This window comes from Oxyura jamaicensis, chromosome 20 (assembly GCF_011077185.1).
Source record: "Oxyura jamaicensis isolate SHBP4307 breed ruddy duck chromosome 20, BPBGC_Ojam_1.0, whole genome shotgun sequence".
NCBI classification, from domain to species: domain Eukaryota; kingdom Metazoa; phylum Chordata; class Aves; order Anseriformes; family Anatidae; genus Oxyura; species Oxyura jamaicensis.
The window spans coordinates 13702014-13728963 of record NC_048912.1 but is presented as its reverse complement, the minus strand read 5'-3'; the positions used below and the strand labels follow the sequence as shown (position 1 = coordinate 13728963).

The window sequence follows — 26950 nt, the reverse complement described above, 5'->3', positions numbered from 1 at the left end:
GTCCCAAGCTGTGATATTTATTTTTATTCACTCCAAGCCTGTTGCTTTATCAGCTTAATGTTAATGACTTTCTCCCCCCACCCCTTTTATTTTTACAGTTTCTAATACTGATTGTTAGATTAAAAATCTATTTGCAGTTGCCTTCTAGGCTCCTGTGACATTAAGATATTCGCTTTATAACTGCTCCCTTTTTAAAGGAATTTTCCCATTTCTTTACGGAGCTGTGGCTGAGAGGCTCCAGCAGGCAGCGGAGTACAGGAGGCTGCAGAAATCTGTTCCACCCCATTAAAGGGCTGATGCTGTCCTTAATTTCAGGCAGCTGCATCCTCCCACAGACACCAGTGGGAGTTGCGAGGTGCTCCGAGCGCCTGATGGATGTGTCCCGGAGCTCCGAGCATCCCCAGCCCAAAAATCCTGGGTCAGCTGCTGTGATCGTCTCCATCATCTCAGTGAGATGTGGGGTCCCCAGGGGCTTCAGCAGCCTTTTTCGCCTGCACACCCCAGCTTTAGCCAAACGGTGCCCAGGTCATACCAAAACATTCAGTGAGGGAAGAGAAACCAAACCCAGTGATGTCCCCTGAGCTATCTCAGCCCCATGCATTGCACTGTGGTGCTTTAGTGATGAGGGCTCAGTTCAGCCAAACTATTTCTGCAAATAGCTCCCAGCAAAGGCAGCTGGACCCTAGTGGATGTCCGTGGCTGTGGTTTGGCTGCGGGTGTTTGCTCCATGCTGTGCACACAGAGAATTCGGATTAATTCACCTGGCCTGCTCGTGTAGCATGGACCTGTTCTGAAATAGGTGGAACCTCAGCTGGAGCTTTTAGACAAGAGATATTGGTCAAAATACATCTAGAGCAAACTTTATTGAAAAATGAGGAGGTAAGTAGCCAGTCACATGACATGGATGAAGGGGGTTTGGCTTCAATGCCTGGATTGTGTAACAAACTATGAAAGATAAAGAAAACAGAAAAGAACTGAATATATATCCCCAAACAATTCATTTTTATCTCATTTGAGCTGTTTGACCTTTTGATGTCTGCTTCTGGCCCGAGGGTGACATACTACACCTCTTTGCATGTACTGTTAGCATGAAGCATAATGAAGCATGAGAAAACCTGCACTGTGGCTGATGCAAGAATTTACATTTTTTTTGTATCATTAGAAAGAAGGAAAGATATCAAAGCTCACTATAAGGAGCAACCCGCTTCTCTCCCCCTCCCAAGCTAAGACCCAGCAGAGCATATATCGAAGGCAGCAGATGGCATGCTGTCATGCGTCGTCAGAAATCTTTGAATCCTCTTTTGCCATGAAGGGAGAAGCATGGGCATCTTCCAAAGCCCCAGCTGAAGGCTTCCCTCCACACGTTTGTGTTCAACACATCGCAGATAAGTGTTGGGAAGGCTCAAGGCTCCCGACGAGATGTAGTGCAGAAGAGGGATTTGGCATCTCTGGGAAGATTCGTGGTCCCTTGTCACACAGTAGGAATATGCACTATTCCTCGTTGCTTGCAAAGGTGGAATATGATCTCCCTTCTTCATCTTGTGAGCTTTGCTCCCCAGTTTGGACAGGGCCCCTGACTCTTTCATAATGGCTAAAAGGGCCTCCTGCTCTTTGCTGATGGCTGTGTCCTTGTGGTGCTCAGACAGGCACGGCTGGGTTATGAGCTCATGGAGAAATTCCTCTCTTCTCTTATCAGACAAAGCACAAATGAAATCTCTGCACTTTGCTGAGGGTACAAGCACTCTCTCCTGGTTTCTAGCTTCTTCCATGGGGAGCAAAGAGGTGGGAGACCTCGAGCCTCGATGCCTTTTCCCACCCAGGCACCAAGAGGAGGGCTTGGTCACCTTCATCTGCCCTAACACAAGTGTCCCCCAGCTGCCCACCACACCATGCTCAGTGCAGACACTGCCTCCAAGGTGAAATCTGGCTCTGATTTCTGAGAGCTGCACAAGATGACCCCTCAGGGCTGGGTTATGGTACAGCCAGGAAGGGAACGATCCCATCAGGAGGAGTTCTCCTAGCCACTACTATCAAGGGCATATGGGCAAGGACTTCTCAATGCTTTATGGGTGAGCTCTGCCAAGGGCTTCGGTCCTGCTTTTAAATCACAGCAGGTCTATGGGCAAGTTGTTTCCAGCCTGAAGGTGATGGAAGAAGTCAGTGCTTTTCTATACGATACTGTCAATCCCTTCATCTGTGAAGTGTACCTTGCCCACCGTGCTTCAAATAGTTCATATGAGCTCAGTACAGAGAGGTCTTCTGTTAAGGACGTGGAAGAGAGCAGAAGAAGGCCTTCCTGAAATTCTGCAAGGCTAGAAATAGGGTTGCAAGAGACTCTTTCTGCTATTAGGATACCCAGTAGCATGGCTATGTTCAGTTTTCCTCTCTGTTAACAGTCTGTCCTGCTTCCCTGCTCTACTCAGCAACTGTTGAAGGACATCCCATGTTCATTAGTGCACATGTTTCAGTGGTAGCGTTGTGCTAGGTGTGACAGAGCACCTGATTTTTCTTCGCCTTCCCCAATATTCAGTAGTGATTAGGCTTTGAGCCTCTTAAAATGCATGTTCATTGCTTTACTAGTTTACTTGCTTGTGCATACAGGAGAGGAGTTCGTACAGTGGCTGTACCACGCCTTGACTTGTGATTCCAAACCAAGGTAGCCCGAGGTATCCGATTTAATACCTCTTTGCTTACATGGTAGCAACATTGTCTTAGGATTCCTTGTGCTGTATGTCATGTCAGTAATTGCATCCCTTGTGGGGAGTTCCTGTACATGTCGATAATTTGCTTCTCCCATTACAAGAGAGAAATAAGGCATGCATATTCCTCACACTTGTAATTATAGCACTTGGTGCTCCTTGTACTCCTGTGCTTATATTGCTAAGCAAAGGATCAAACATGACTTTTTAAATTGAATAGTATTCTGTCGCACCCCTGCCCAAATGAACTAACTTCTGGGATCAAAGCTAAACTCCAAAATAATGGTTGGCTTATATTTTCTGTCTTTGGTGTGATGTGCTCACCCACTTCATCTCTTTGAGCCAGACCTTCTGGTGCTGTAAACTTCTGTCGCTTTAATATAAGCCAAGGGAGCCACGCTGTTCTATACCCACTGATATCTGTCCCTTTATGTCAACAGCCAACATATGTATTAAGTCCCTGTCACATGTGAAGAAAACAGATGGCTCTTGTGTTGAAACAGCCTCACGTCTCATTCCTTTCCTTGGTTTTTGTTTGTTCATTTTCCCCTGTCTGTCTGTGTTCAGCTCCTTCCTTTTCCTTCTCCTGGTGCATGGACCCATGGCCCACACGGCAGAACTGCGTAAGAAGCATTTTGAGTTTTCCACTCAAGATACCTCAACTTGGTTTCAGTCAGATTGATTAACCCTTCTTTTCCCCTGCCACCCTTACTTTTGGTGCATTATGCAAGAGTAAATTTTGCCTGGTGTAGAACTGGATTATAAACTGGGCTGTCATTAGTAAGCTGTTCCAAAACTGGGTTGCTCCCTGGATTTTGGAGGGATCAAGCCTCAGGGCTTACTCTCTAGAAACTTATTTATTTGGTGCTTCAAAAAATTTTGACTTCCAGCTTCGAGACTGGCTCAGCCCTCCTTCTTCCTCTGCACAGGGAGCCGTATATCAGCTCAGGTGCTTCTAGACGGGGAAGAAGGAACTGCAAATGTAAAATGTGTAAATAACTTGGTGCCAAACATTGTGCCCAGTAGCTTTAGCTGCTGATGTTGCAAGAATATCCTCTGCTGTTAACAGCTTGGAGCCCTGCTAATAGAAAATGTCTGATGATACAGTTGTGAATTGCAGTAGCATTGAGATGACAACAGTTTGGTACGGTTTGGTGGGTTATGACTAAATTCAGCCACAACATAATTCCACTAAAACAGTTAGCACCACGCCTGTTTGTTTGGGTCTTAGGGCAGGCGGCTCATTTTCACGGACACAGGGATTACACGCTTACATTTGCATCAAGGAGAGGAAACTGCTGCAAAAACTGAACAGAATCCCATTGACATATGCTAGACAGAAAACTTGATCTTCCCCCAAGATAATACAGCCTCAGTGCAAATAAGAAGTTAATTGATTTGGAAGAAGGCCAGTTATAGAAATTCTTTGCAGTGGGTAAATTTACTGTGCATAATGTGCCAGATTTTATCTGTATAAACAGAAATGGATAATTCCAAACTCTGCTAATACTGCTCTGAATTTTGCATCTGAATTAACACTTCAGTGCCACCGCGTGTCTGTGAGTAATTTGGAGTGCTAGCTGGGAGAGAGGCTGTTGCTTTGTCCCCCGGAGGCGCGACAAATGGAGCCCCCCTCGCCTGCTGCCTCCGACTGACTCCAGTCCTTTTCCGGGGGCGGGGGGATTTTCTGATCCCGGTAGAGTTGACCAGATCGTTGGGAGAGGATCCTCCATGACCGACAAGGATCGGACCAAAGGGCCAGCCGAAGGGGAGATGCCTGAAGACCCCAGCATGATGGGAAGGCTTGGAAAAGTTGAAAAACAGGTATATTGAGGCAAGAGGGGTTCTTATCAGAGGGCATGATATGCATTGTGGGATTATTGTGGTTGTTATTTTTTCTGGATGCTTTTCTGTTTTTTGTTTGTTTGTTTGTTTGTTTTCATTCCTGTGGGATATTAACATTCAGAAAAGAAAAAAGCAAGAACAAGAAAAAAAAAAAAAGTAAGAGAGAAGACTATTTTAAAGAGGAATCAAGATGGATTTCTAAGACTAAATGTCTTAGAAACCTCTGTACTACATTCAAAGCAGATTTAGACACTTTGGAGGCTGTTCCTTACTGACTTTCTTTTTTGATGAGTCTACCAAAAGTCTACTTTATTCTTGAAAATGGCACAGTGCCACTGTGTTAGACATGTTCCAAATGAGTCCGTGATACTGGCTGCTGCAGCTGCCAGCCTTGCTGAAGATGAAAATCCTCCCAGAAAAAAAAGCCTCAGCAATCCCCATGACCAGCTGAGCCCAGGCAAGTGCCAGATGCAGTAAGGGGCTGAGAGCCACCGGCAGGATGCGAGTGTCCTCCAGTTCTCCTGGAATTTGGTGCATGCCAAAAAGATCATAGGAGCTTACTTGTGACAAGGTTGAGAATGAAAGGTTGTTTCAGAACAGGACAATTAAATATTTATGAAAGGTGCCAGTTTGGTGTGGGTCATTGTAGGCAGAGGTCATCTGTGAAGTCCAGGCCCACATTTTGACTGGAAGTTGTTCGTGCTCAGGTTGTTAAATTGCTTCATCCTTCATGCAGCATGTGGCACTGGATCTGTGGTGTTTTGTAGGTTCAGTCGATGGAGAAGAAGCTGGACTTCCTGGTGAACATTTACATGCAGAGGATGGGCATCCCACCAACGGAGACGGAGGCCTATTTTGGCTCCAAAGAACCCGACCCGGCACCTCCCTACCACAGCCCAGAAGACAGCAGGGAGCACATTGACAAGAACGGCTGCATCATCAAGATCATCAGGTCCACCAGTTCCATGGGTCAGAAGAACTTCTCTGCCCCGCCGGCCCCGACCAACACGTGCCCGCCCTCGACCTCGTGCCAGCAGCAGGCCTACCAGCGGCAGAGCCACGGCTCCTCGCCCGTCGGAGACCCTGGCTCGCTCGTCCGCATCCCGCCGCCGCCCTCGCACGAGCGCTCCTTGTCGGCCTACAGCGGCGGGCACAGGGCGAGCGCGGAGTACCTGCGGAACGAAGACATTACAACCAAACACCACGAGAGTGCCCTGAGAGACAGCGACACCTCCATCTCCATCCCCTCGGTAGACCACGAGGAACTGGAGCGCTCTTTCAGCGGCTTTAGCATTTCCCAGTCCAAAGAGAATTTGGACATCCTAAACAACGGTTGCTATGCAGCCGTGGCCAAAATCAGACCCTACATCGCAGAAGGGGAATCGGACACCGATTCTGACCTCTGCACACCCTGTGGGCCTCCTCCCAGGTCAGCCACGGGCGAGGGACCTTTCAGTGACATGGGCTGGTCAGCACCCCGGCAGTGAGGCCTCCTCGCAGCCGCCGAGCCACGTCCGAGCACCGGTAGCTGCCCGCTCCAGCTGTCCACACATCGAACTTCTCAAGGAGATAGACAGCTAAGGGTTTCCTCCATCTAGGACATCCTTAGCTGGCGGAGACTTTCTTGCAGCTTACTCTGGGGGGGTTACAAGCAGGTCCAAGCCTGCAGTTGTGGAAGAGGTGACGGTGGTGAGCGAACTGGAACCGGCAAGTCCGGATTTCTTTCATACGCTCTTTCTAAGATCATTAGGTGAAATAATTTCATGGTGCAGGACAGGCAATTTGCATTTCTTGGGAATTTTCAGAGATGCAGGGCAGGAATAAATCACCCGGTCAGGGCTTTTGGAGGTCACAGTGACTGGTGGCTGACCAGTGTTATGTGGGAATTGCCATCCCATGGCACTGGCAATGACACCTTCAGGTATTTTGGAGTTGTGGAATGAACACTTGTCTGTTTCTGGCTTAGACTTCAGGTCGCATGAAAATTACGGGGGTGTTTTTACTCTGTGGTTCCTCGATGACCATCAGGCAGGTGGTATAATTCCAATATAATACATGGAAATGTTGCGTAGGCCCCCAGAGGAGAGGGATGGGGGCTGGAATATTTGCATCATCAGAAGACTTGACCTCAGAGCTGGACAGGTTATAGGATACTGTTCTGAACCAGAATGGTTTGGAAATTTAGGAAACTGAAAAACTAAGAAATAAGAGCTTTCATGCTCATATTTCATACATATTTCTGAGACAACCCAGAGAGCAGAGAAATAAGACAGAGAAGGAGGACAAGAGACTATGTGGCTGGAATTTTATATTTTAAACCATGTATTATATTTAATTATCTCTCCTCCTGTTGACATGACCTGGAGGTGCTTTGGAAGCAAAGGCAAATGAAAGACAACCCATCTGGAGGGCTGCTGTGGTGTGAAGCCATTCTCACATCCAGCAGTGCTGTGCTGGAGTCACAGCAACACCAGCCCAAAGGGAGAGGGTGGATATGCAAGATGCTGTGGTCCCCGCGTTGCTGCGAGTTACATGCTGAGCTCCATCCTTTTGAAGCCCTGTTGGCCAGAGTTGGGCCCTTTTCTTAAAGTTTGCATTGTGCCTGAACACTTTTGCACACACTAAGCCCCATGAAAATCTTCCCCTTCCTCTTCTGCCCTGCCAAGAATCGCACACCCGTGTCCTCTGGACATCGTTGGGTTGTTTGGATCCCTCAAGCTGAGTTAAGAGGTACTTCTTCATTTCTTCACGATCTTTCAGAAGCCTCTTCTCTGTGCGTGCCCACAAGTTGTGCCAATCCAAGTCTGTCCCATTTTGCTGGTTTTGTTTGTCTTGGAAAGACCATTGTGTTGCTGTCAGGAACCTCAGCAGTGCATTCAGCTGGGGGAAGGCAAGGGAGAAAGTGATGCCTAAAGTTGCTTTTGGGACCAGAACAAACCCACCAAGTGATCCTTTACATTAATAAGAATTTATTATTATTATTATTATTATTATTTTTGCAAGGGGATGGATCAGACAAAGTGTGTTGTGGGATCCATCCCCGAGGCTGGGACACCATGGCCAGTGCTGTGCCTCTGAACCCTCCCGTGCATCTACAGCCCAAATCCCATGTGTTTTCTGCAAGGGTCAGGGCTGTATCTGTGATTTCAAACCCCGTCTTTGCTGTGTGCACCAAGAGCTTGTTAAGGTATTTAGGTGACAGCTTCATTTCTGCATGGCCTTTGAGAGGGTGAACTTTTTTGGGCAAAAGGGAGAATCACAGCCTTCTCTCCTCCCATTTGCTTGGCAGCAACCAGGGGAGACCCAGGACTATTTTGGCCCTAGGGAAGACATGGGAGCAGTATGAGAGCTTGCAGACAGGAAATAAATCCATCCTTTTGCTAGTGCTCAGGACTAACACACAGGTCTTCACATGGGATTGATGAGTGGGGAAAGGCCCTGCACAATTTTTTTCTGCCATTTTTCATCATTCAGAAGGGAAAAACATTTTTCTCAGAGGGAACTTTGATTTCCAGCCTTGCTATTTCCCTCATTTCCAACTTGATCTTTTTCCTTCTGTAGTTTTTCCCTCTCTGATTTTGTTCCCACACTACTTTTGGCTCCAGATTTCTGTGTGCAAAGTGAACTCAGTGATGTCCTTGACTTCAGTACCGAGACCTTTTGTCTTTGAGAGCAAAATGGCTGTAAATTGTGCAGATTTGCCCTTGGCGTGTTGCAAAATTAGATACCTTCTGGTAGAACAATAAATGTCAGCAGGTCCCACATCAGACTAGGAGGCATGTCTTTTCTAGTGACCGCAAGAATGGAAATGGCACTGGGTGAGGCAAATTTCAACATTGGTCCAGCCTGCTTGCTCGCTGTGAATTTTCTCTAAATCAGAGATTACAAACATCTGTTATCTCTTTTCTTTTTATTTATTTATTTTTAATATTTTTTGCAACTATTTTTTAAGGCCTGCTGGAAATTTGGCACAGAAGTGTACAATATACAGGCAGAAGCTGCAGATGAGGATGAGGATGATGTTGTGCCATCCTGTTACCACGAAGGTAAATGCCTTGCCTTTAATATAGGAGGTAAAGTCAACAGGACATGAAGGCACAATTTCTGTGGGATATAATTTTCATCGTGTCCGAAATTTGAAGCTGTATTGCCTCTATTTTGAATGTGCATTTCCCAGTTCTTACTGTAAAACCCTTCTCTCTTGCCCAGCTCATGTTACACCCTTGATCGCTTATAATGCCAGTGAGTCCTGAGAAGCAGTTCCACCGTGCCCTCTGAGTTTTCTACATGCTGAAATCTGTCAGTCTTTTGTCTCCTTTAGGGACTGCATAGGAAGAATTGTGTTTTCCCTCTTCAAGTAAGTTACTACTCTGAAGTTTATAAAGATCTCCTAACTTACAGCTTTAAAAGGTGTTAGATTTGTCCCACCTGATAACAGAAAATGGGTTTTATAGCTGTGCAGCACAGATTGCATCTTGCTGCTAAAAATTTCATAGAGAATTGTTTGGAAGAGATAAGTGATATTGCATCGTTATCCATGGCATCATTTCAAAGAAATTCTGACCCCCCTGCCCCATCCACAGCCATGCCATAAATCACCATTTCTTATTCATCCAGGCAAAAAGGCTTGACCTGGATTTTTGGGTTAAATTATACCAGAATTAATTTGGGCCCGTGTGAATAGGAGCAGAGCCTGCTCTAACTAAAGGTTTTGTTCCTTATCAACAAAAGTCATTTCATTCCTGTTCTAAATCACAGTTCAATACTCCCTGAAGAGTCTTCACTTTCAGACCAATTTCCCCATGCCCATATCACACACTCCTGGTGATAATCTCCCCCAAAAGTCTTAACCACTAGCTTAGAAGAAAACAGGTTGTTTATGTTTCGCTAATAAGGCAGTTCCAGTGATAAAGACCTATAAAAAGATGTGCAGGCCAACTTTGTCCTTCTACTGAGCCTCTCTTGGGCTGGTCTTTGTTCCCCTCTTCCTGCCGTGTCTGGTTCCCTATTTTTTGGCAGACACTGAGGGACCAAAACAAGTTTTAGACCATGCCAAATGTGGACACAGGAGAGCTGAAGAACACGTGAAGGCCAAATTTCCAGCAGGCCGTCTTGAAGTGCTCCAGGGGTATCGGTGCTCACATGTGCACAGAGCCTGCTTTGAGATGCAGGAGGTGAAGCTGTGGCCTTGAACCAGAGCCCAGGATCTGGTCTCCGAGAAACTTCTGGACTTTTTTTTTTTTCAAAATCTGGGTCCGGGTAAAATACTACAGACTATCCTGCCTGTGGGATGGGGCAACCCCTGAGAGCGGGACCTGAAGTCCCAGTCAGTTTTTGGGTGCTTCAAGTCCAAGCGTGAGTTCAAGTTGTCTGAGGAGGTCGTATCTCTGAAGAGGAGATGTGGCCGGAGATGTTGCATGCTCTGTGCAGGTGGCCTTTCATAACGTGACCCTGAGACATGAGAACAAAGCACTAGCCATAAGTCAAATTTCCCAACATTTGGGAAGAGACTTTAATGTTACTCAAGTGCAGATTTTGTATGTGAATTTCCTTGTTGACTCATTTTCTTATTAGTAATTTTTAAAACAGATATATCCAGGAACTCATTGAAAAAAACCTCTTGTTCAGCTCAGAAAGCCATTCCTTTTCTTTAGACAGACTATGCGACAGATCAGGTTTTCTAAAAATGTATTTTGTTTCAAACGCTGCTTAATAAATCCAATTAAATCCTGCAGGGCCATTGCTATTTACAGATAAATAGGTCTATTTTTACACTTTTAATTGATTTTTAAGATTTTAAATTATGTGAATTTTTAGAACAAGTTTGTATAATCTACCTGAGAAGCCAGAGTGTCACTGCAGATACAAGTGCTCCCCTTCCTAACATTTACCCGAGAGAAACGAAAAATGTATTTGCTCATATTTTTCTCAGGAGGGAGCTACTGCAAACCTCATTTCCCTTATATCCTCAGACCATTATGATCACAGCAACAATATTGCTAAAAACAAAATAAAGAGAAACTGAAGTTTCTGTCCTGAAGAAGCCAGAGGAGGAAATCCAGGGTTAGGCTGAACCAGCAGGTACCACAGGTGCAGCCAGCTTGTCGGGGCCAGCCAGGCTCCAGCTGGGTGTTCAGCTGGTGGTGTGAAGTAGGATTTTCTTGTTTCTCACCCAGAAAGGCTTCCTCTTGCCTAAACAGCAACTGCTACAGCCTTGTGAAAAATTCATCTTACAGGAGAGCAGGAGATGATACTGGCTTGCTTCAGGACACCCGTAAGAAGAAATTCCTTAGGAATATATATGAGCTATCCCATATAAAGACCTGTAGTGTCAAGAATTTTATCGAGATCTCATTACAAAGCCTAGGAGCAGGCTGAGGCTTTCTATTTCTCCATCCACGCTCACATGAGCCTTCAGGTCGAGCGAGCCTCTTGTCTCTGTCCTTTCCTCCGTGTGCCAGCAGTGCTCCGAGCCTCGACTGTGTGCCCTCGTCCTCCCGCACCCACTCCCCCTTTTGGACCAGCGTTTTCTGTTTTGGTCAGCTTCCTTTCCATGAACCAGGAACAAGGAAATCAGATACAAAAGCTCCTTCACCTGCACGTAACATTGAGGCTGCGACGTGGAGGGATGTGGCATGGGGGTGCAAAAGCGAAGTCTTGCTTTTAGCACACAAACTTTTCTGTGTCACAGCGCAAAAGCTGCTTAGGGCAAGGCTGTGGGTTGGTTGGTTTTTTTTTAACAATAACAATAGGGTTTTTTAAATAATAATGATAATAATAATGCATAGGAATCTTCTTTAGTATATCCTTAGTGTTTGATGCCCCAGTGACACAATACTGCTTGCCTTATGTTAGTGTCTAGAGGGAGAGGGATTACACACATTTTGATACAGTATTAATCACGCTTGTAATTTAGGTAGCAGCAAGGAGCGGCTGCTGAAGGAGGAGCAGCCGAGTCCTTTTTAATGTATGAATGTGCTTTCCAGACTATCTCACTGACTGTACTCTCAATTTTGCCTGCTACTGCATGCAGCCTGAGATGAGTAGACAGCAATACGCTCCAGCTGTATCTGCACTCCCAGATTGCTGTAGTACCTGAAGAAGTCACATTGCCAAAAGCATCACTTTGGGGAGAGGCCATCCTCCCAGAGACCCATCCCGTAGGGTGCTGCGGTGCTTCTGTAGGTAACACTGATATACCACGTGTCTTTCATGCTGCGACCGATCATTGTCCCGTCCCTCTGATAAAGCATGCACAAACTCCACTTCTACTACTTGTTAATAAGGGGTAAAAACCACAGGTCTGGAGCCTGTGGTTCATTGAAATGTGTACATGGGGAGCAAATGAGAAAATAATGTGAGTTGCATTGGCTGCGCATAGCACGCTCCTTTCCTCCCAGATGCCTCGGAAGAAGAGCATCTCAGATACCCTTTCTCAAGAGGCTGGAGGAGCAGGCAGAGCATGGCAGGCAATGCCAAGGGCAGAGGCCTTGCCTTCATTTAAGAGATGCCATTTGATCCCACATGTGTGGGACTTGCCATATTTCTAATTCCCGTAGGACTCTTTCTCCTGCACCCAGCTCTGGTGTATGTGTGGGTTTGTACCCGCAGCCCAGTCCAAGGGGCGGGGGGATGTGACTCCTAGACTTCGGAAACCCTCTTTGGAGATTTTATCAATGCTTGTCTACAGCACTCGGGGATCTTGGGGACCCTGCAGCTGTGCCATATCTGTACTTCATGGAAGCATCTCTTCCTCTCCTTGTGGAGGGGCACTGAGCTGCCTTCCTGTTGCCATAAAAGTTTTGCCACTCTTTTCCCCTCTGTTAGCAGACTCACAAGGCCTTCAGAGTTTGCCCACATTGCTGCTGTTGCAGTCTTTTTGTGTCTCTTGTGCTGCAATCTAGTTTGACACTGGTCCTGTGTCCTCACCTTCCTTGTCCAGACCATGTACAAGAAACATGTAATGCCAGAACTCTTTCGGCCTGGCATCTCTAGCTGCCCCGGAGAGTCTCTATGTCTTGTTAGCATGACGGTTTTGTTTTTTCTTGGCACTTTATTTGTTTCCCTGTTGAGCCACCATGGCCTCAACACATTTCTGGTTTGTTCTGCTGGAGCCTCCAGTGCAGGGGTGGATGGGGTCTGTTTTGCCCCTCTGCACAGTACTTGTAAAGTTTTTTTTTTTTTTTTTTTTCCCTTTGGCTAGAGACGATTGCAATGAAATAGGGATGGGGGCTGAGTTCTGGTTTTCATGCCAAGCTGAACATCTCAAAGAAGAGCTCACAGACTAACAGTGTCAATGCTTTTGGTCCCTGAAGCAAGAGCTGCCTTCCAGACCCTTGTCTCCTTCAGCAGTGCACGCATGTGGCTTTGTCTGCCACGCTCCAGCTTGGTGACAGGGAGACACAGAAAGCAGCTAGTCCAGGCTGTGCTATTTCCAAAGCTGCCAGTGAACCTGAGAGCATCTTCCCTTCTCCTGATTTCTGTAAATACAGCCTCAGATTAATTGTTCAAGCAGCATCTCTTTGCCTAGTCCTGAGAAACTTGAGCTAACTGCAATTACAAAGCTTTCAGAAACTCAGTGCCAAGCTCAGGCTAGATTTCACCTGCAGCTATGCCTATAACGTTAGGGCAGGGATAGTGGTTTCAGGTACAAACCATGCCAAACTCTCTGTTTGGGATGGTTCTGGCCCAAAACTAGGGCTGAATGTCACGCTGCCGGTGAAGCCTCCCCTGGAATTTCAGCTCCATTTGACACTGCTGGCCGTGGACGCGGGGAGAAGCTTCCTCCTTCCCACTGCACACAAGAAAAGGCTGGCACAAACCTTGCAAGCCCAGATGAGAAAATCCCTCCACATTTTAGCATGCCGTGGGCACTTCCCACTAGTAGAAGTGGCATTTCACTGTAACCCACAATGACCATGACCCGATATTTCACACGTGCAGTGATGCTCGTGAAGAGCATTTTTTACAGATGGGAATGCAGAGGGCTCATTCCTCTAACATCTCTGTAGACATTGAGTTCAGTCCTTGCTGATAGCCTGAAAAAGTCATCAAAACTGGTGACAGGTCTCTAAAGTCCTGCCTGGTTATCCACACTGGTCCACATCTTCCTAAAATCTGAATTAGGAATTTTCTTATTTTTTTTTTTTTTTCCTCCAAAAAATCATATACCTGTGTAGAGAACCTGAGACTTTCAGGAACAACAGAGGCTAAACAAGATACAGCTGGTAATTAACTAACTCAAGAGCAGATTTTAAACATAGTTGCAGTTGCTGCAAGCTATATCAAATGCTTTAGGAGATTCAATAAATTATTCTCATAAATGTTTTATTCCTTTATCAGTAATTCCTATAGGTGGGTGCCACTGTTCTTATACAGCAATGCCCCGTACACTAAAACTATACTCCTGTTTCTCCAGTATAGCCATTGTATTTAAGAAATTTATCTTGCTTGGTGTCACTTTGGCACAGTATCCACATATACTGCACACAGATTGCACATTACATGCCAAATGCTGATAGGTATCCTTACGTGAATAAGCCTATGTGTGTTGAAGCGACACCAAACCAAGTGTTATCTGCCTGTTCAGTGGTGTGACTCAACATAACTAGGACAAGAGGAAAACGAAGATCCTCTTTGGTTAAGAAATACACTGCATTTGAATGCTTCCTTAACCAGATTTGACCAGGAAGCTAAAATAAACAAGATTGTTTCTGCAATGTTACCTAAAAAAATACCGGAGCAAAACAAACACACACAGCCCTAAAACACTTAACTGCTGCATTTCTATATATTGTTCATTGCTGTTCATCTGAACTGTAAATTCTGTACAGGCCGAATGAAGTTCACGGTTCGCCATAACCTGCAAGATAAAAGGACAACACGACTTTGGCTGCAAAAGCGTGCATGCTGTTTGCACACGTGCACGTGCATATTGCTGTATGTGTAGGTGTGTACAGACACGTGCGCATACAAGCCTTAAGGCAGACAATTTTGCATCTAAGATGCACAGGGGAAAAGTTCTTTCTTCGGTGGCGGGAAAGTTGGTAAAACCAAATAAATAAAAAAAAAACTTTTGATATGTTTGTTTATGAAAAAGGAAGATTCCGATTGCCCCTATACTGAGGTTTCACCAACCTCATCAAAAGATTCTCCCTCTAGGATTTAAATTTGCCCTTATTTCCACAGATATAAGATTGGGTAGAACTTATCCTCCAGTGTTTAACCTAAATCAGACATAAGCGGGAAGAGCTAAATTTTCTGGTTAAATTCTGCTGAATGCTACTCAAAAAAATGGTAATCCAATTCTTGCTTTAGCCTGAAATTCACCTCTAGTTCCAAAGTTATCAATTATAAGAGCCATTTAAGTCCTGAATGTTTTTTTTTTTTTTTCTAAGCAAACACTATGCTCCCTGCTGGAGCGTGCTTCTCTGATACCAGCCCGGTTTATAGCAGGATCTGGCTCATTTGGCTTTAACTGAGCTAGAAACGGTTCGTGCCCTTGTCCTGATGATGAGCTAAGAGGTGAATTTGGGGCTGGGATGGGCTGTTCTCGCGTGGCGTGAGTGCAGGTGCTGCACGCCCTCGCCTCCCGCTCGTAAAAATCTCAGGCTCCGTTGAGCACTGAAGTTTGGTTGTCCTTTAGAAAGCAAAGGCAGCTGCTGCTTTGCTTCCTTTAATTTGCTCTGTTGCCTTGGCTTTTTTGCACTTTTGTTTCATCTCCAAAGAACCTCTCATAATGCCTTTGGTACTTACGTACGATTTTCAGACATTTTGTATGTATTGAATGGTACACACCTTGTAATATAGCAATCGGACTTTTTTTTTTTTTTTTTTTTTGGTGAATGTGTAATTTCCTCTGTACATTTCAAACATGACTTTGTGCAATGTACATTTTATAGGGACAGATGCCAAGGGAATGACCTGTAGTTTTCTAGGGGAAGAGCTAGGAGCCGAACGACACAGACAGAGACGGTTTTACATTAGCACTGTGGAAGAGCAACATAGCCCAGACTTTTGCACAGAAGCACTGAGCACGACACAGAGTGTACCTTCACACGAATGACTGTGGCAGCTGCAAAACTGTATATGTGTGATAGAAACAACAGCGACGGTGGCAATCAGAAAGGAAATGGAGGAAAATTAAATAATCACACTCATTAATTTAAGCCTCAAAGCATCAGAATGGAAAATTTGCATTCAGTAAAAATACTGAATTAATGATTAATGATTTAACCTTCATGAGATGAAATACACATTTATTTTTCTTTGCACTTCTTCAGTTTTCTTCATTTGTTTCTTTGTTTCTGGTGGTTTTTCAGTGCCTTGGTGAAATATTTAATATGGGAAATATTCAGGAGGTGTGAGGTGGTGGCTGAGGGTCCTGGCATTAAACCTTTACGCTTCGGTCTCTTATTTCTAACTGTAGACAACACTCTTCTTTCTGATGTCTGTAATCAAGCTCAGAAGTCTCAAGTACCTTCAGTGACAAGGACACTGGCCATTTGGAGTCCTCTAAAATTATTGATTTTCTTAAGGTCTGACATCAGCCGTGTTCTGACAGATAAGGGATGGTTCCTGTAACTGTTCACCCCCCATGCCAGCCTCTTATCACCATGCTCAAATTGAGGCTGGTGTCATCGAAGTGGGCTCAGAGCCAACAAATGACACCTTTATCTGTCTCATGAGTTATCTTGCTTAGCAGGCATTGGTCCTAAATTAAGAAAGGTGGATTTTGGAGGGTTCTCCCTATGGACGCAGAGGATGGATTAATGGTATTTTCCACAGCAAGGCTGGCTGATGAAACAGCAGTTTCATTTTGCAAGAGAAAAATAATAATAATAATAATAAAATAAACACAATCCATCCCTCCACACTGATGTTTTTCCAGAAATATGAAGTAGGAGAATCAAGAGAAATGAGTGCTTGGGTTTTAAAAAGCCTGCCAGTCACTTAGATGAGGCAGGGAGACGAGCTTGGCAGAACAAACGGCTGGCTTCAGGCACAGCAACCCCTGCTTGCAGCAGACGACTTGGCTCCAAGCCCTTAGCAGCGCCCATCCTCCCTGAAGTTATTAAAGAAACCCAGGTGCGAGCATTTCTCAGATGATATGGCAAATTAAGGTGTACTTAAATAACATCGCTATATTTTATCTCATCGTGTTTCTCAGCAGCGAGATATAACAGGAAACTGTTTGGCTTGCTAGATCACGTTCCCCTGCCATCTGAACAGGCTTAACGCCAGCCTCTTTCCTGATGCAGTCAAAAAACCCCTCATAATGTACACACAGTGTGCTTCCCACATGCTCACACAAACAATATATGTCCAGGGAATGTACACCATCCCTTTAAATAATCAGAGAGCACCTACAGCTGCTCATCGCATGCACTGTTAAAAAGCCTGTGGGTTGCTGGGGGCTGGGCTCAGATGTTGCCTCCATCACTGTGAGGAGGGGCAGCTGTGCTGGCACCCACCTTTGGGGAAGGTGGAAAACTCTCCCTGGAAGAGGGGTGCTGGTGGCACATGTGGTACCTGCTGTGCTAGCCTGTCTTTGCTGTCTGTGCTGTGGGGATCTCAGCTGCCACTAAGGTGGTTCTCCCTTTCACCCGAAGCTGGTTTGCACCCAAAGCAGCAGCAGAGCTGGAGTCCTTGGAGCAGTTCCTGTGTTCAGCAGGCCAACAAGGCAGAGCACGCAGGGGGAGGTGTTGCTGCTCCTTGGCTATTGGCATCCAATGCCCTGCTCGCCTGGCCTGGAGGAAAAAGCAGCAGGATCCTTTCCCATGATGCGGTAAGTGACACTTACTGTGGGGCAGAAATAGGAGCTGGGGCCTTAGCAGAAGTTCTCAGGAACATAAACCATCCCAATTCCTTAGGATTGCAATTGTCCTGGCAATCACATCAGCATGTCTGCCTGGTCTCCTCACAGCTCCAGTAACACAAAGGCATTGCAGTAACTCAGGGGCACTCCTGTGTGAGTTTACAGATGGGTAACTCTAAAAGCAGCTATTTTGAGAAGGCAAGTAAAAATTGTTTTCCCAATGAGTGTCATTATTTACACACCCTGCAGTTACAGGGCATGAAATTCTGCAGGATGAACTCACTGCCATGAACTCTGCCAAGGTTAAAGCTCTGTTCCTAACAAGATCCCAGTGCTGGTATCTCTGTGCCTCATTCACTGACTAATTAAACCATATGCTATCCTTGACAGTTAAAGATTTCTTCCTTGCTTACTGAGCAAGCACAACTGCTCACTAGAGGAGGACTCAGGCTGGCCTATGTCAGTCTTAAGTTTGGGCACAGAGCTTGAAGCACATTAAGGTGAAAATGGCATCTTTGGCTTTTGATCCCACTGATGTACCTGAGTACAGAACTTTGGTTTCTGACCCTGGGCTGTGCTAAGTGATGGACTCAATTTTCCTTTCCAAAACTGTGCAATAACTCCGTGGCAGAACCATGAATGAAATCTCACCCATCCATTTAGTGTTACTCCATCACTGCTCTGGAGCACAACTTCCCTCTATCGACTTCTTGGCAGCCATCTCCTGTTTCCATCAATAGTAACATAATGGTGGTTTGGGACTTAAAGCATCTTTCTGGAAAGCAAAACCTTCTTAGCAAAAGTAGTTGCTGTTTTCTTCTTGCTGCACTCCCATTTTCTATAAGGAAGTTAATAATGCAGAATAAACAGAAAGACAGACATCAAATGGAGTGGAAGGAAGAGGGCAAGGGACACACTTTAAAAGCTAATGTAATTTGGCACGTATAAGGAATTCGGTGAACTTGATTTTTCACACAAAACTCGTCAGCAAATTTTTATCTCCTTGCCCTTGATAGACTTTTAACAGGAGGCAATTCACAGGTGAGATTTTTGGTTATAACTGGATAGCCTGTGAGGCTACGCTTGAAACCAATGAACTTAAATGTTAAAATAAACAAGGAAATGTTCCCCATCTCTTCTTTCTTGGTTTTCAGGAATTTGTCAGCTTCCCTTGAGTCAGTGCCATTGATTCAGTGCCATTCTTTACAAAACATCGGGTCTCCCATGACCTGGCCTCCAAATTATACACTTTCTGATGTTTTATTGAGCAAATGCTTTAGCTACACTGACACACTTCAACATTCCAACTTTTGAGTACCTAAACTGAGTAGGAATACTTGCAGTTTCTTTTCTCCCTCTTCTCAGCACTGCTGTGAGTCTCTTGTTGCCGAAACAGATTTTCTGTTCAATTCCTTTTTAATCACAAAAGCGATGTGTAGGTTTCGGGCTGGTTTTCCTCACTAAGATACAAATGAAGTTCCTACATCTCATGTCCTAATTTCTTCTTTAGAAGAAAAATGCTGAAGTGTGTGGCTTTTTTTTTAACTTGTGACTCAGCTGAAGAAGCTTTTACTGAAATCAGAGCATGAAGGAGCCAGTGAATATTAATCAATTAAGGCAACTTTAATTAAAAGTGGTTAAACAACATGCACCAAGTCAGGGTGAAGAAGCCCAGAAAGCAGTGTGCTGAGCAGTCCCAGCTCCCTGCCATGCACAAAAGGGGGTTTGTAAGAGCAAGCGCACAGATGCATGTTGTTCTTGGGTGAAAAGGGTTTGAAATAGCAAATCTAGACAAAACAGCTCTTTTAGTGATGGAGGTGGTGATGCCTCCCTCTCCCAGCAAGCCAGGCAGTGGCACCACTTCACACCCACCTGCATTAACTCATCCTGGAGCTGCACACCGGGATGCATTGCGTGCATCGAGCACAACACTCCTCAGAGCTGGAGTTTTCTTGCAGTGCGTGCTGCAGGAGTGCTGGAGCTGGCCACGGAGCCCGGACCCTAGATGGCAGAGCGAGCCCGTCCTGCTGCTGCCGTGAGGAGTCGTGGTGCAGAGCCTCCTGTTTCCAGGGGCTGGCAGCAGGATGAAGCGCTGCTAGTAAGCCTCTTTGCTTGTTTGTTTAAACAGCCAGATAAATGACATTGCTGTTCTGCAGCCCGAATTTCCTCGGGGAATCACTCAAGGCTGCTAGGAAGCAGCGGCAGAGCTCATCCGCTAATTAGGAGCGGACTAATTTGCTGTCTTTTGCAGCTAAACTTCTTGGTCCATCAGAGTCCAGAGACCCATTGATAGCCGCTTGGTAATGTTAATTAACCACCAGTTGGACAATCACGGTGGAGCTTCCAGGGAGTCCCAGGAAAGCACATCTCATGACCATCCAAATCAGAGCTGCTTGTGGGAGATCTCACCCAGTTTGGGCTCACCCCTGGTTTTGGGAGGTCTCCCACCAAATTTACTGTTTGCAGAACAGCAGCAGCATTGCTGGCGAAAATGAAGGCATTCAGTGAGATCAGGTTCCTAAACAGGGCAAAACGTATGTCCTTGTAATGAAAGGAGTGGGGAAACTACCCAAGACTTGAATATTAACACAGAATTGCAGAATTAGGGGATGCTTTGGGCTGGCAGGGCCCTTATGCCCACCAAGTTCCTGCCCCTGCCATGGGCACAACCCCTCCCAGCAGCCCAGGGGCATGCACGGGTCTGTCCTGATTTTTCAAGTTATATTTTCTAAAATGAGGGGCTGAGAGCTCCTTGGGCCTGGCTCAGAGGTGGTGTGAGGGCCGCCTGCGTGTCACCCCTTGTCCTGCTCCAGCCACGTCCCTTTGCCTGCATGGGCTTCATTTTGGTAAGCGCTAGCATGGGGAGGAGGTCGGGCTGGGGCTCCCCAGGGACAGCCCCACACCAAACGGGCTGTCCCTGGGCTGGTGGCCAGAGATGTCCCCTCAGGAGCCCGCGCTGAGCCTGTCCTCATGCATGGCACTGCCTTCAGGGCTCCTTGCTCGCCCATCTGCAGGATGGGGTTTCTGCAGCGTTCAGAAAGCACTCCTTAAAATCTCACAGATCTGAACTACCTGGTAGGTTGTTGGTGTTTTCGGGGTAAAACAAGTGTTTTTACATTTATCCCTTTTGAAAGGGCGGCATTGGTGTCAGGGCTGTGCATCAGCGACCCTCTCCCAGCAGAGGGTGCAGGAGCTTTATTTCCAGAGCCGATAGCACATGGCTTGGTTAATTTGAAAATTAACCATTAGATTCATTAGCGTGGTGGTGGTAAACTGGCCTTGCCTGCTCTCAGTTGTGGTGTATCCTGCAGAGTGCGGGGGCTGTGCTCGCCTCATCTGGACCCCAAGACCGTGTCAGTCCTGTGAAAAGGGATTGAAGCTCCTAAGTGGTTTCAGTTGTGTTTCAGAGGAAGGAAAACATGTACTATTTTCCCCATCTTGCACTATTGCTTGCTTGCCTGCACTGAGTAGAGCTATTTAGTTAATGGACATAGAGAGCTCCAAAGATGTATGGCACTTTGTAGAGTCCTAGTACGATTACTCTGCATTAGTCATAGAAGACAACGATGCAATTCATCTCCCACCATAGCACGGAAGCCTCTGGGACTGGCTGTGAGCTGATTTACTTCATCTCCTCCTAAAGGAGAGAGGGCTGGGAGGCTGAAGCTGGCCCTTGAAAAGATGCCATGCCATGGATGTTGATGTGGTGTTTGATATAAAAATGAGCTGGCTACAAAGTGGGCAGAGTTGCTTTATCTGCAACACCAGGGAAGCAGTTTTAACAGGTTGGAATTTCACAAAGATGTGAGTAAATACCTCTTTTCTGCAGAAAAAGGAGATCTTCACAAGTCCCTTTTCCCCACTCCTCTGCAGCTCTCAGGCTGCCTCCTCCCGCTGTAGAGCACTTCGTGAGCTTGCACCGAGGCACAGGGACAGCACAGGGATGTGGGAAGGCTCTGACCACTGCCCGGCACAGAAACTTAGCTTGGAGAAGGGAGGAACAAGAGCCAAGTGCTGGATCACTGCCACAGAGATCAGCAGCCTTTGGGAATTTTATCTGCCATGTGATTTTTTTATTTTATTTTTTTTAAATAAATCTTAAATAGGCTCTTCACTATATTGCCTGTAATACAGGAGACTTGAAGAAAAAGGAAAGCAAGAACCTTTCCCATTCCTTTCATTTCCAAGACTTCCAGTAATAAGAAAGCAGCCTGTTCCAGCTGATGGGATGAAAACAGTGCAGGGAGAAAACCCCTCTGAAATGTGGGAATGGATGTGCCAGGTGAGGTGCTAAGCTTTATTCGCCACTCACCCTCTTGCTGCAGTAGGAAGAAATGAGAGACACTGAAAGAAAGGAGCTGGCTGAAGAAGGGAACAGAAGTCAGCCTTGGTCTGCAATGATAAACCCTGCATCTAAATAAGATACTGCTGGAGAGCGTCATGTTCTTGCCCTGCTTCCAAGTAGTTAAGGTTCGCTTCCCAAAGTCTGTTTTCTCTTTCAATCTTCACAGATATTGATCTCTATAAAAATGGATTTTGCAAAGAGGAAGGGAGAAAACAACCCTGTGACCTTCACATTTATTTAACGATCGGAGGCACGTGAAAAATATCTTGATTATAGGCTAGCAATTTTCTCCAGCTGCTCTGGAGCAGAGCAGGAGGGCATTGCCGGCAACAGAACTCGCTGTAATGCGAGGGGAGACTCATTGCAGAGGGCATGGAGGGATTTCTTTGTCCTGTTCAGCATTTTTGACATGGAGTTCAGATCTCTGTTTTTGTCTTAATATGGCTCTTGGTTGTCTGCTGGCCAGTGGGTGATCTCTGCTGGAGCTGCTTGCGTTTACAAGAGCTGATGAGTCCCCTGTGATCCCCACCCAGATCTGCTCCCTAACCCCCACCATGGGGGAAACTCGGTGTCCTTCCCAAGTGTCACGTAGCTGGGACATGCCCGGGGACACTGCAAAGCATCTTGTGGGACAAGGGAGGCACTCCCAAGCACTGCTCACATCCCACTAAATAAACCAGGCACCAGCAGGTCATGGTTACATCGAGGGTGTAATGTGCATGGACTCGTTGTGATCTAGTGACCTTCACTGAGCATAACTGTGGTCTGGGGCTCCTGCACTTAGGGCACCTGATACAGCCAGCCTGCCAAAGACAATGCACAGGTTCCTGCTCACACTGTTTTGGAAAAGTCTTTTTTAAAAAAAAAAATCTGTTGAAGGAGGTTGTATTAAGGTGCAGAAATTTCTAGGCAGCTAGCTCACAGATGCGGTTGCTGGTGAGATTGATATCAGACTGCTGGAAATTCTTGTTCTTGTGAGTCCTTGAGCTTTCGCTTTTTATTTTTGTGCAAAACACTGTTTGTGCTAAGCGAGGGGGGAAAAAAAAAAAAAAACTTGTACAGAGGAAAAAAGGTTTTCTCTTGCCTTTGTCTAAGGTATCTTTAATAATGTTGGCAAAATAGAGGGGGGGGGGAAAAGAAAGGCTTTGTTTTTCATGGACAGGTGGGCAGACAACCAGAGGCTTGTGAAGAAGGCTCCAAAGTGCCAGTGCCCACCCTCTCCTCAGCACAGGGACCTGCCCCTTGTCTGGGGTTGCTGAAGAAGCTGCTTTCTTTGCAAAGCTTTTTGTAAAGCATTTAATGAGTTCCCTGTGCAGAAGTCGTATGTCAACATAACAGCATCGCAGCCGTGCAGGCCTGTTCCTCACCTCCTAAGAACATCTCCATCACATCACCCTCTCTGGAGCAGTGAGGTGGGGCACAGAAAACAAATATCCTAAATACCTGTCAGTCCTGGTTCCCCCAGCCACCAGCTGCATGCAGTCAAGCAAATTTTCCTTGGGGTCTCCACAAGGAGGGAACAGAAAGAAGCATTTTGTTGGAGATGCTCTCATTAATTCCTCATGTAGCCAAGACATGCACAAGCTCTAATAGCTTCTTCAGATGTCGAAGCGCCCATTTCGTGCCCTCTGTAGAGCTGCAGATGCAAAGCCCTGCCCAGTCGCTGTCATGCTATGATTTGCCGAGTCAATTAAAAGTCTGTCCTTATCGTGGGTGCACAAAACAAATGTTATCTACGTAATTAGACTGTTAAACCACAGCACAAGCTACAATTATTCACGATAATAAAATAGTGCATTAACATAAGTCAATCAAGAGCAGATTTTTAAAAATAATTGGTTTAGATTTTGAGCTAACATCTGCTTTGGTTATTAGCTCTTGGACACTTTGTTTTTAATTGGACAATTTAAAGAAAATGTTATCCAGTGCCTCCAGGCTTCCTTCAGTAGCAACTTCTCTTTTAAAAGAGTTCTGTGTAAGTTTGCCTTTCTGTAATGAAAAGTGTGTGGCTAACAATGTGTGCGGCGCCAGTTGCAGCTATTATTAATTGTAAAAGTGGCCAAGGCAGAAAACTGAAGGAAAGAGGAATTGGGCAGCAGTTTTGAAAGCTTTGAATCCCTCGTCCACATCTAAGCAGGGTGTCAGGGAGCAACCCAGCACCCTGCAGCTCCTAGTTTATCTGCGTGTTGCAGATGCTGCTCCACGTGAGGTTGTGTTTCGTGAAATGCCACCCGGGGACCTCCCGTGGGAGCCAGCCCCTGTGCTCAGAGCCTCCTGAGCTGGGGGCCTGAGATTCGCAAGGGGAAACCTGTTGTCCCCTGCACAGCCAAAAACCAGAGGGGTAGTCAGAGAGAGCTGCTAGAAATGGCCCGTGAAGTTTTCTGTTACAGAAAATGGATCTCGTGGACAGAACTTCAATTTAGAGAGCTGGAAACACTCACCAGATGGAAGGGACCCGCTCGTGCCAGAGCAGAACTTGGCAAGTGGTGGCTGTAAGTGTTGAGATAACATCAGCTTCTGTTTCATTTGAAAGCTCTGTTTATTTTTCCTTTTAACCTGAAATCCTGCTGCAAAAAAGTCGAGATTTTTAAAGCTCAAGAAGCAGAGAGAGTAGGTCACAAGCTGAGATGAGGCCCTTGGGCCTTCCTCCTCCAAAGCTCCATGAACGCTGGCCCACCCCTGCTGTTTGTCCTGCTGCTTTTCCAGCCACAGCATCCCTGCGTTGCCAGACACCTCCTGGTCTCCTACTGCTGCTCAGCAAGTCTTGGAGCATCCTCCAACCACTTCGGGCACAACAGTCCTTCCTTGGGAACCCCGTCACCCCCAGCTCAGCCTGGGTGGGTATTGCAAGGTCCCTCGTGGGAGGTCAGAGCCCCCCCAGGTCACTGCTCCTGCAGGAGTTACCAGAGACCCTCCCAGACGTCTCCCTTTCCAGCCCAGGTCCCTGGAAATAGCAGCCTGCCCACGTCTGGACACCTTGCCTGAAAGGAGGCAGATGAAGCCTGCAAAACTCTTTCTCTGACATTCAGAGCTGCTAATTTTTAATGCAAACTGTTGCCTTGGTATTTGCATTTGAAATGAGTTTGCATTTCCTTAACTCCGTTGCCGCCCCCTCTGCAGCTATATAGACTCTGTGATTTTGCAGGAGCATACAAGATGCCAGGTTGTCCCTGGGAGCTTTGTCAGGGTCCCAAGCTGAGCCAGTCTTGAAGCACCTCAGTAAAAGGATGCTGCTGCCTTCCGCAACGCTGCCAAGATTCATCCCCCCGTGAAAAGCTCAGTCCTCATAAACCAGTGGATGGGGAATGGACCATTAGCTGGCACGCTTTGCATTCCTGATCTCTTTTTTCCCATTTCTATGTTTTGTGTAATCAAACCATTTTGTTTTCTCAAAAGTGTATGAGAAGGGCTGGCCATCCAGCATGAGCAAACGTCCATCAAAGGTTAGATCCTGCAGTAAGAACAAGTTATAGCATCGCTGATCAAACAGACGTGGTCTCCTCTGCTTGGAAACAGACCACCCCAGGAATAAAGCAAAAATGGAAGGTGACAGAGCAGTTCTTCTTCATATCAGGCTGTTCCAACATTAAAAAAAAATGGAATTTTAAACAAATGAGTGATGTGAGGGAAGGTGGGTGCTACTACCAGCTAATATAAATGGATTTATGCAGAAGGGTGTCATCGGTCTTGAAAGTTTAGATTAAATCTAGACAAAAAAACAGGGAGTCACACACAGTTCAGTGCAGGAACAACCTGGAGTGTGAAGTTTCCAAGGGACAGCTCATCTACAGGCTTGTGCATGCCAGCATTTGCTTGAAAACAGAACCCAGTTTATATATGAAAATAAGGATTTGATTGCACAAAGCCTACCATGTTTGCTCATAGTATGAAGGCAGATTTACAAGATTGGAAGTTAAAGGGTATTTCGTCACTCTCTTTTGTAAGGACATTTACTGCAGTAAGTCTACCAAGGCCCTCTGTTACTACAAACCTGCACAGAAACTCACGTCAATGTCTCACTTTCCTTGGGGGGGAAAAAAAAAAAAAGCAACATTTGTATGTGGGTGTTCAGTGCGGGCTGAAAGCGAAGTGAAAGGATTTAGTGCCAAGCATGAGCACATTTCTCATGAAAATGAATCAATTCCAATATACTCTGGGTGAAGGAGGAATTTCATGCTTTGGTAACCTTTCGTGATGTAATTTATATGGGCGCAGTCCCTGTAAGCACGGAATTGCTGACATGAGAGCTTTTCCAGAGGAAAACACAGCTCCGTTCACCTCTGTGACACCAGAGAGCCACCGAGGCTGGCAGCACCTCCGGGTGCCTCCTGCTCCATCCTTTGCCCAGGGCAAGGCCAGCCGTGAAGTTAGGTCCCACTTTGAAGTTAGAGGAGGTTGCCTGAGGCCTTTTGCAGACAATTCCTGAATGTCTCTGGGGATGGAGACTTCACAGCCCTCCCTGGGCGAGGGAATCTGCAGCTGAACAGCAGAAGGGTGGACACAAAGCTGACTCTGTCGATGTCCCCGTGGTGGCCGTTCTCATCCAAATAGGCATCATCTCACCAGCTGAAGCAGAGTAGGAAACCTTATACGTGCTTTTATCCCATCGGATGGTGAAATGTGTTTGTTTAAGCTTCTCTCATTAAGTCAATCTAATGCGCTTGTGTTAGCTGGCACCCTGCACCAGTCTATCCTGAAGCAGAGGTTAGGATTATGGAAACAAATCAGCACTCTCCCCTCCGTCCTTCCCCTTTTCTCTCCACACAGAACAAAATAAGACAAGTAATGCAAAAAAATAATGCAGTTTTGTCAGGTGTCAGGTTCATGGGAAAAGTCGGTGCTATTCCCTTTTACTGCATGATAAGCACTGAATATGGCAGAAGGAGATAGCCTGTGGGAAGTAAGCAGTGATTTGGGAGCTTTAATTTACTGCTTTTTGCAAGAGATAGCACAATCCAATCCAGTATGATAGCATCTGGACACAAATAATATAATTCAGGCAGACTGCTAGGAGAAGAAGATACTTTACTGTCCTGAAAGCCACAATATGGTGTGATTTCAGACTATGATAATCAGCATGCCGTTATTTTGTCACACCAGGAGTGATTGCATTCAGCCTTTTACAGCACTACGGTTGACAGATCTGGTCTCAGAGGGAATCCAAAGGAACTGAGTCAAAGGTCAAAACCCATCCCCTGTGGGAAGAAAACAAAAACTTTTGACAGACAAAAAGTGTAACCTCGA

At 46.0% G+C, this 26950-nt stretch overlaps 1 protein-coding gene across 14 annotated transcripts in view; it reads left to right on the top strand.

Moving 5' to 3' along the window:
• Positions 1 to 15817, top strand: part of KCNQ2 (potassium voltage-gated channel subfamily Q member 2) — a 70644-nt gene extending 54827 nt beyond the window's left edge. For all 14 annotated transcript variants that reach the window (XM_035343675.1, XM_035343680.1, XM_035343679.1 and 11 more), the window contains 2 exons: positions 4400 to 4523; positions 5312 to 15817. In XM_035343675.1, coding sequence (XP_035199566.1) covers positions 4400 to 4523; positions 5312 to 6031 — 844 coding nt within the window. In that variant the 3' untranslated portion in view covers positions 6032 to 15817. The remainder of the gene's footprint in view (positions 1 to 4399; positions 4524 to 5311) is intronic.
• The last annotated feature ends 11133 nt before the right edge of the window (positions 15818 to 26950 follow it).